The sequence below is a fragment of the Fulmarus glacialis genome, unplaced genomic scaffold (genome assembly GCF_000690835.1).
Source record: "Fulmarus glacialis isolate BGI_N327 unplaced genomic scaffold, ASM69083v1 scaffold45186, whole genome shotgun sequence".
Lineage (NCBI taxonomy): Eukaryota > Metazoa > Chordata > Aves > Procellariiformes > Procellariidae > Fulmarus > Fulmarus glacialis.
In genome coordinates, this window is record NW_009219629.1 from 32,477 (window position 1) to 42,716 (window position 10,240).

The window sequence follows — 10,240 nt, forward strand, 5'->3', positions numbered from 1 at the left end:
CTATTATGTATAATTTATATGAGTGTATAAATCCTCCAAATCGTGCCAAGTTACGCTTTTGAAAACAGCTAGGAGATAGGAGGGAGTCATCCTAAATTTGTTAAAGAAAAGCATGTGTTAGGCAAGGGTTCCGTATCTGTGAAACTTAAAAAAAAACAAAACAAAACAAAAAAAACCAAACAACAAAACCAAACCAAACCAAAAAAACAACAAAAAAACCCACCATCAAAAAACCCCACAGAAAATCTGTGTAATTTGTGCTTCCTAAGATCATGTCTTTCAAGCTGAAACAAATCATGAGACATTTCTATACTGAAGATAATTGTCAAAGAAAAATAGAATAGATGCTTTTTTGACCTGTATTAATTACGTCAGTTTAACGTAGTGATGGTAAGAGTACTATCTAGGTGATTAATAGCTTGCTTTCTGTTATATAGTAGTCAAGTGGCTTCTATATGTAGTTGTCAAATGGCTCTCAGAGAGAGTGTGTGTCTTATGTGTATATGTGTTTATGTATCTTTGTGTGCCTTTCTGTGATACATGTATTCAAATACACTCTCAAATTATTCTGCTCGGACAAAAAGTATTGCCAGTCTTATCCTAGAGTGTTCTTCTGTATTCTGCTTATTTGAGTGACCTTTTAATCCCCCCTTCCTGCTAAATAATTAAGATTTTTAAATATTTTATTATTCCATTGACAGTATAACTGAACCAGAATGAAGTATGTTCTCCTGTCTTTTCGCAAGGCTAACTTAAGTATTTACAATGTTTTACTTAATTATCCCTGTGCAAAGTCAGTGAAAGTATCAACTCAATTTGCAAATGGTATAGTTTGTCATGGAGGACTTAAGGCATGGGTATGAAGCATGAAAACCAAATGGTCTGGGAGATTGTTAAGGGCCATGCTTAGAGTCCCAGATCGGGGGATCCATGTTGCCCTGTCACTGGAGCGCAGCTCCGGACTTGCAAATGTTCTGCAGGCAGCTCAAGTTCAGGCTATCTGCACATCTCATTTTCTTTGGTAACATGCAGCGTGGAGGTTCTTCAAGGAAATTACGCTTTGACCCTGGTATGTTGTTCGCAAACAGGTGAGACATAAGGAGGCAAAGGCACAAGGTAAAACCTGACTCACTGCAGTGGAGGCAGGGTCTGCAGTAAGGAGTAGTAGAGCAGTGCCTGTGAAGTTTGGGCTTGTGTCTTTGTCAGGAGGTAGGAGACATCTTGAAAGTTGGCAATATGCGAAGACTTTTGCTTTTGGGAGACCAAGCATTTAATTGCCCACTCCTTTTGTATGTGCAATATACATGCAATTGACAGAATAAATAGTTCAGAAGGCAACTAATTCTGTAAATTCACAAAATGGCACTTTTAAGGTAACTTTCCAATAGTAAAGGGACCTCCAGAAACTAATCTCTTGAAATTCGTGTGTGCTGCTTTGCTTAAGGGATTTTCAGCACTGCTGTGTTTGTAAGGTGTCTCAAACAGCCACAAATCACTGGAACAATGACTTTTGTATGTGGTTTGTTTTTGTGGGTTTGGGGAAAACCCTTGACTTTAACTTGCAGTTTCTGATGGCAAAAGAACTATGCTTTCAGTAAAGAAAAACTCACAGCAGCCTGAGGTGTTGTAAAGATGAAGGGTAGGCTTCTTCATGACTGACATTCAGAATAGGTCTTACGGATGTTCTCTCCTCTTTAGTGCTGCTGTTGAACAAACTGTACACACAGTTTGCTTTAAAATGTGCTTCCTTTTCAATAAGAGATGACTTGGCACAATAAACTCATAAATATGGCATCTTTAAATGCCTTAAGGCTAACAAAATTTAAAAGGAAAGCATTGTGTATCCATTTTATAAATACGTACCTGACTCTTCTCTCTAACATATAAAACAAGCCTTGCAAACTCTTTCTAAAAAGAGTCCTCAGGCCTCACATATATTTTTTTCTCTTCCTCTGTGTTACTTTTTCTCCCTTCTGTGCAGATGATTTTCCTAAACCACAGATCACTGTCCAGCCAGAAACCCAGTCAGCAATCAAAGGCTCCAATTTGAGTTTTGTATGTTCGGCAGCCAGCAGCAGTGATTCCCCAATGACTTTTGCATGGAAGAAAGACAATGAATTACTGCAAGATGCTGAAATGGAGAATTACGCACACCTCCGGGCACAGGGCGGTGAAGTGATGGAGTACACTACCATCCTTCGACTGCGCAATATTGAATTCAGCAATGAAGGGAAATACCAATGTGTTATTTCAAATCATTTTGGTTCATCCTACTCTGTCAAAGCCAAACTTACAGTAAACAGTAAGTATGTTACTTTTTGCTTGCAGACTTAAAGTAGAATGATTTTAATCAAGATATGTAAACATACTTTTTTCCATTCTCATCATCAGTGTCTTCTAGAAAATCCCTTAATAAGCTGAGATTATTTCTTAAAATGTATCTAGTTCCAAGATCACCATTCAGTTTTACATCTGGCCACATTGTGCTGAACCATAGTATAGGAAAAAACAAATAACAGATCCAATTCATGGTAAATCTGACAAAATCTATGTAACAGGATTGGAAAACATTAATCTTTTCTTCACAGGAAGTAAGTTTATACTCTGTTTCAAGGTACTAAGGAAAGGTCACATTGGAGGCTGTAAGCAGAAATGAGATTTTGAGCTAGGTCGTCTCACATACTTTGCAGATCCCTCCCTTTCTCTTTGCTGGCTACTGATAAATTTAGGTTGTATGCTTCTCAGAATTTTTAGGCCCAAGAAGGGTGTTAAGAATATGCTGTGCAAAAAAGGAAAAATATGTTTCATTTATTCATTTTGGTATCACTAACTCTTCTTTAGTGCTGCCTTCATTTACGAAGATCCCCATGGACTTAACCATTCGTGCTGGGGCAATGGCACGTTTGGAATGTGCTGCAGTTGGGCATCCTGTCCCACAGATTGCTTGGCAGAAAGATGGTGGAACAGATTTTCCTGCAGCGCGCAAGAGGCGCATGCATGTCATGCCTGAAGATGACGTATTCTTTATTGTTGATGTAAAGATCGAGGACACGGGCGTTTATAGCTGTACAGCTCAAAACACTGCTGGAAGCATTTCAGCTAACGCAACGTTAACAGTACTAGGTAAGACATTGGCAATCCTTAACGGCATAATCTCCTGGAAGAACAGAACTATTGCTGAGCACTTCTAAAATTGTCAGTTGATTAAAAATAGCATTGTTATGAAAGTGCTGTATAGAAATAAAAATATTCTGAAATAATTTGTATTGACACAGAGTTATAGATTAGAAATATGTATTCCAGCACACTATCACTATTATGATGCAAAATAATAAAAGCCAGTTATGTTTCTCAGTGTGTCTGATATATACATATACACAATGTCTGATATACCGGGGGGGGGGCGGGAACGGGCTGTTATTTTTGTTTAGAGACCAGAGATTTTTTTTTAACTTTTGATTTCCTGATGTTTTGTTAGGCATTTTTAATCTAGTTCTCTGCAATCTTGAGCGTGTATGATTTGGCTTTTTTACCTTCTAAGGTAATCAAGCGTCTAGGTCTGATCAATTGACAAGTAAACTGTAGGCTCTAAGTTCAAATTCCTTGAATGTGTTTTTTCTGAGAATGAGAGTAAGCTTCACTAGGCCTTACTGATGCATTTAATTTAGCTTTTCCTCTTGAGCTGTGAGGGAAAGGGGCATGTTCCCATTCCTGCAAGGTCATTTAGAATATAAGGCTTATGCTTTCTTTTCAGAAACACCATCATTTTTGCGGCCTTTGCTGGATCGAACTGTAACAAAAGGTGAAACTGCAGTCTTGCAGTGCATTGCTGGTGGTAGCCCTCCACCCCGACTGAACTGGACTAAGGATGACAGCCCTCTCGTGGTAACGGAGAGACACTTCTTTGCTGCAGGCAATCAGTTACTAATTATTGTGGATACAGATGTAGAAGATGCTGGGAAATACACTTGTGAAATGTCTAATACGCTTGGAACAGAACGAGGCAACATCCGTCTTAATGTAATTCCTACTCCCACCTGTGATTCTCCTCAAAACATTGCCCCATCACTTGATGATGATGGATGGGCCACAGTTGGCATTGTGATCATAGCTGTGGTTTGCTGTGTGGTGGGCACTTCCTTGGTGTGGGTGGTCATCATCTACCACACCAGAAGGAGAAATGAAGATTGCAGCATCACAAATACAGGTGTGTAAACTGAAGATTTGCCTTGGAAAGGAAAAAAAGTGTTCGTGGTTGCTTTGCAATGACTTTATTGTTGGAACATTTGTGTGCTTTGACTCAGAGTCAGAAGAGTGAATTACTTGTTACCTTCATGCTTTGCTGACAAGTTTAAAAATGCTTCTACAAACTGTGAAGTATGCTGATGGCTTTTGTGTGTTTTGCTTCCCCACAGATGAAACAAATTTGCCTGCTGACATTCCAAGTTACCTGTCATCCCAGGGGACACTGGCTGAAAGGCAGGATGGATACGGTTCATCTGAAAATGGCAGTCATCACCAGTTCCTCGCATCTTCTGTGGGAGGGTATTTCTTGCAGCAGAGGGACAGTAATGGTAGGTGTAATATGTTAAGCAGATTTTCCATGTTGCTTGAGTAGCTGCAGTTTGGCTATTGTCTTTCTAACTAATAGAAATAACACTAAAGAAACAACTTCACTGAAGTTTAAGAGAGGTTGTGAAATGTGTTGCTTGGGATTGCTTCAACGAGATAATAACAGAAACTTGGTTCTGTTCATCCAAATGATGTTATGGCTTTGCTTAAATCATGAAGTTTTTCTCTAGTCTCAAAGGTAAATTTAAACTGATGATCACATTTCCAAAACAAGAGTGTCAAAAAGGAATTACAACAGCATGTCTTCCTCTGTTACAGCATGAAAAAGATGCTTTTAATGGAATGTAGGCATGGGTGGTAATGCCAGTGTAACTTTAGTATAATATAACTGATTAAACTTTCCTGTTAGAAAAGTCATTAGGGTCAGAGTCAATAAAGGATTTAAGGTGACTGCAAGTTAAAAGCTGCAGTACTTAATATTTATACATCTGGCCCCTGAGAATCTGGAACATACCTGGGTTAGGGAGGAAAAGGCTGGGAAGGGGTTAGGGTCGAGATACAGTCAGGAGTTGGGGCAGGTGGGAATGGAGCAGTGGTGGGATAGTTCTGCAGTTGTAGGGTAGTGAGAGGAGCAGCCTCTTTGTGGAGCAAGAACCACAGACCATGTCCACAAGAACCACAGATTGAGCTGAAAGTCAGTATAGCTGTTCGAGCAGTCAATGACTCCCTGAGATTCTTCCACCCAGAACTTTCTCATTAGCACTTTGTGCTCCAAAAGGTGGCTGTGTGACAGAGCATGAGCCTGGCTTCCAGTGCTTTAGAGGAAGGAAGTCCTTGGGTCTGATCCCTGTGATTGGGTTTCTTCTGTTATCCAGGGACTGTATAATGATGCACGTTCTGTGTCAAGCTAATTAATTGAACATTTGCTAGAATTAGAGTTCTTATCAAAAGGTTAGGTTAAACTTAAGCAAGCTCTAAATACACTATGAAATTTAGTTGAACAGACGGGGCTCTTAAAAGAACAAGACTTACTCAAGAAACTATAAGCTGAAGTTGACACGTCAATTTTATTTTTAAGGCATTTGCCATCTAGACAACAGCAGTGAAACAGACTTGGAGGGTGTTGCAGATCCATTCCTATGCCACTATCTGGGGACTTCAGGGACTTTGTATTTAAAAGGAAACACATATGGCTCTGAGGCCTTTGAAGCATACACTGCAAGTAAGTTGGGAGAAGTTTTAGTCCTAATTTCATCTGTGCTATGATGAATCTATATAAAAACAATTTTTCATTTTCTTTAGGTTGCAGCTCTGACCAGAGAACAGCATGCCTGGACCCTTATGAGTCTGGATATTTAAAGAAAAAGGAATGCTATCAATACTCACCTCCACTGGAAGATCCCTTTGACCAGTGTGTTGGCATTATTGGGATGCAGGCTACAAGTAGCAAACTGATTAACTCCATTTATACTCAAAATGAAGGAACTGGACTAAAAAGCAGAAGTCTGAACTCAGACACATTTGATTTAAACAGAAGTTTGGAACCCTCATCTATTATCAGTAACAGCACTTTCATGGGTATGTTCTACCTATTTGTTTTTATTCAGGCTGCTGGTATCCTTGCTGTCTCGTTTCCTATTTCCAACACTAAGCAAAACTGATTTCTCAGTTTTTTCTTTCCCACTCCTACAATAGTGGTGTTTAGGTGCTCATATAGCTAGTGTTGCGAAAAAACTAATTTTGTGCAGTTTTGCGTGGGCTTCTTTTTGCAGGCGTCCATGAATTTAGTAAGATAATACAGCATGTGGAATATAAATACTTCAGAAAGGAGGAGAGGAGAGACAAGAAGTAGCTGAGGAAAGGCAGTTTGAGACTTGTCCGTGACGTTTTGCATGTGTTCTTGTCTTTTTGTTTTCTTCCCGCCTCTTCCTTCTTTCTTCTTCTATCACGTAACTTGTGATACTGCAGTATCTATTTTTTAAAGGTTCATACAACTGAACTGTACACGTAGGCTCGCTGTCTCTCCACTGCAGTGCATGAGAACAGTTGGATGCCCCAGCACTCAGGGCGCCCTCTGGATCCTACCAGAAGTTAGCCAGGAGATGGGCCCTATCCTGTGTTACAAAGAGAGCAGCTTGGGGCTTGGTCAGAAGCAGAACTGACATACATCAAAGGAGTCCTCAGGTCAAATGTGGTAGTCCAGTGAGGTGGTTCACCTCTGGATGTAACTGTGAGCCCTCTTCTGCTTCTCATACTCTCAGTCTCTTCTGACTTCTAAAGACCATTAGAAACAACATCCCAAATGCTTGAAGTTCAGGAACAGAAAAGTGATTACAGTAAAACTGCGTAATGAGCATATTTAGATTACGAAGAGATCTTAATAGCTCACGCTTACATAAAAATCTCATTAGTGGTGTGACTCTTATCTTTTATCTTAATATAGCTGGCATATTTCCATAAATGTTAGGATACTTACTTAAATACCCCTTAAGAAACCTCAGGCATACCAGAAGTTTTGCCTGACAGGCAAAAGATGTGCAAGGTCCCAGGAGGGCTCAGGGCACGTGGGGAGACTGGAACTCCAGTGTATTGTATAACACAGTGAGCCAGAACTATTTACCCTTCAAAGTATGGCACTGTGGAAAAATGCCCTCTCTACCCCTCCTTTGTTTTCTTTTCTCATTCTGTGTATGACAAAAGAGTTCCTGAAGCTTAATTCAGGGTTTACAATTTTAATCCAGATTGCAGGGAGAGGTGGGGGGAAGGAGAAGAGCATTGCTTTACCTTTGAAGCTTCCTAAATTTTGGGTGTTGGTTTGGTTGGTTGGTTTAAAACGCATGTAAACCCACATACTGCTTTCATCCCTGTGATATCTAAGCACCAAGTGCAGCCCTGGTAGTGTGGATTGTCTCCTGGCTGGTGTGTCAGCGTGGTTGATCAAGGCCTGGGTCTGCTGGCTCTGCAAGGGGACTTGGGGGAATGAGCATCACTAGGCTCTTTGTTCTCAGGGGGTGGGGAGGGAGGTACAAGCTCTGAAGTTTTCTCCCTTCGAAAGCCAGATGTTTGGACTGTAAAACATTGCAGATGCCATGACATCTGGCAGAGGCCCTGGGACTACACACGTTCTCCTGGCTGCCTGCCACTATTGCTGTGGTGGGACTGTGCAGATAGGGCTTTACCACATGTCTCCTGCAGAAAGTAGTTCTACTGTACATGAGCATACCCAGGAGTTAATGCAACCTCCAGGGCTTATATTCCCCTTTCTGCCCTAAAAATCTATACAGAGCTACTTTTGTCAGTTCTCTGAGCTACTGCGCCACCCAAGTGGCATCATCATTGCCGTGGATGCTTCATAATCGTTAGCACTCTTCACTCAAAGAGCCTATGGTTAGATCTTGGAGGTGGTGGCTGTGGAAGAAGTCTTGATAGATTTCTTGTCTTGAGTTGTGGATTCGCTTCTTCAGCATCATTGTCTTCAAATTCAGCCCCCTTTTGCCTCTACAATCACAATGAAGATGACAGCTGGCATTAACATCACTGTTGATGCATGAGCCAGAAAGTTCACAGCTTGGGTTTTTCTTTTTTTTTAAGACAGGATTCATTTGTAGCTTTGGTGCTGTGAGGCACATCCCTTCATGTTGTGTTAGGAGCAAAATTGCTCTGCAAATCATTGATGCAAATATGGACATTGTCCAAATCCATTTTTAATAACTTCTCAGATTACAGTTTTACTTGAAACCTTTGCTTCTAGCAACTAAGCAAAACTAGAAGTATGGCTTTTTGGGTGCAAAATTTATTAATGATTGTAGTGTTAAGTTATTAATAAAAACTGAGTTCTTCAAAATCAGCCTGTGGCACATTGTCCTCAAAAGATAAGTCTTTTGAGTGTCACAGACACTATGATTTGCAACAGCTGTATCTTTCTTCGGTGAAAAAAGAGAGGGCCCTTCTTGCAGAGGTGTTGAAGCTAACACCTTCCCAATGGTGAAGAGTGACAGGAACATTAATTATTTTCTGGCTAGTGAATCCAGATAGTTATTAATAAAGATTCACCTGAAATGCCAAATTCTCTTTGGGCTACGTCTGTTCTAGTTGTGGGCAAAGAGACGAACAGGTGTGAATGGAGAATTTGGCTGGCGGGACCTTTATTATTAATGGTAGATGCTAGCCAGAAAAAGATTGTTTTAGTATTCAGATTGCACAGTGGGAGGATGTTGTATAATCCTATACATGTTGGGTTTTTTCTTTTTTTTTTTACTTTTGCTGAACTGCATGATTTCATGTGCCATTTGTTCACTGAAGAACGAAACAGGGAGACTGTTGCAACTTTTGCATTAGAAAGTGCCTTGTGATACGTTTGCAGTTTGGTCTGTGTGCGCCCACCTTCCTGCTCGCCACCCTCCCCAAAGAAAAATGGGCATGGGAGTAGTCATGAAAACGAAAGTAATGAAGTTGTGTGTGGCTATACACTTACTCTGGAAATGTTTTTAATGTCTCAGGTGTCAGAATCTTGCCTTATGCTTGTGATCACACAGATGTTTTCTTTTAAGGGGTAAAATAACAGTTAAGTAAAATCTCACTTTGGTGAACTTTTGCTTGTGTCGATCCTTGGCTTGCATTCTAACGTGCAGCCCTTAGTGAGACACAAAACTGTTAGCATCAGTATTTCTGTACTTACTTACTTATTTACTGTCTTTCAGGAACATTTGGAAAGCCTTTATGGAGGCCTCAGCTGGACTCTCTTTCCAGTTGTAGACAGTCAGCAAATTGCCAGCCAAAAACCTCCCATAACAATCCTCATGCCTCACTGGACTTTGATGCAGAGGCAGATGAAGATGGAAAAGAAAGGACAGTTTCTAGAGGAGAAAATAGCATTTACACTTACAAACAGTCCTTTAAAAACCTTAGGACTTCTACTTTCCAATCCTGTGATTTGGATACATAGCTCCTTTTGGACCTGCCATTGATTTCTGGAACCAAAGAAACACTTTGACATACTACTACCTCAGTGTGGAATTTTATTTAAAAAGGGAATAAGGAAAGGAAGAAGGGAAGAAAGAAACCACGTGATGCTATGAATTCAGAATAAATAAATGCATTTTTATTCGAATAAAGCATAATTGCCAAATGTTCTACATTTTTATACAGGGAAAACATTCCGTATAAAAATACTATATTTCTAATTATTTTATAGCTTTGGTTTATGCAAATAATATCTTTTGTAAATTAATGGTGTAAATAATACAGCATATGTATTTCTATGTCAGACTTCATTTTATTGAAATGAGTACTAAGCATTCTAATTTTGTACTGTTACTTGTACCTTTTTACAAATGGAAACTCCATGCTGTTTGCAGGTATCATGCATCTTATTTGCACATTACTTTTAATAAAATATGCTGCCATGTGGTCTCTGACCCACATTAGTGTATGAAGAATGAAAAGTGTGAATTATGTTTGTAGATAGGAGTATTGCATATGTATGTGCCTTCTGTTGCATGTCTGCACCTTTATTTGACTAAAACTTGTATCTCTGGATTTATTGTGTTAAATATGTTCAGCTTCTAAGAGTGGGTGTGGTTCTGCCACAACTACTGGTGGCTGGTAAGGTGGGTTGAAGCTCTTTGAACCAAAATAAGTATGCAAATCTTTCCCTTTGTGAATTCCC

At 39.9% G+C, this 10,240-nt stretch overlaps 1 protein-coding gene across 1 annotated transcript in view; it reads left to right on the forward strand.

The window, feature by feature from the left end:
• The window catches only part of LRIG3 (leucine-rich repeats and immunoglobulin-like domains 3), a gene marked incomplete at its 5' end in the record, with an annotated part of 35,425 nt that extends 25,428 nt beyond the window's left edge, over positions 1-9,997 (forward strand). The window contains 7 exons of the mRNA XM_009580444.1: positions 1,982-2,302; positions 2,842-3,123; positions 3,755-4,207; positions 4,416-4,574; positions 5,651-5,794; positions 5,875-6,150; positions 9,273-9,997. Coding sequence (XP_009578739.1) covers positions 1,982-2,302; positions 2,842-3,123; positions 3,755-4,207; positions 4,416-4,574; positions 5,651-5,794; positions 5,875-6,150; positions 9,273-9,517 — 1,880 coding nt within the window. The remainder of the gene's footprint in view (positions 1-1,981; positions 2,303-2,841; positions 3,124-3,754; positions 4,208-4,415; positions 4,575-5,650; positions 5,795-5,874; positions 6,151-9,272) is intronic.
• Positions 9,998-10,240: the final 243 nt, after the last annotated feature.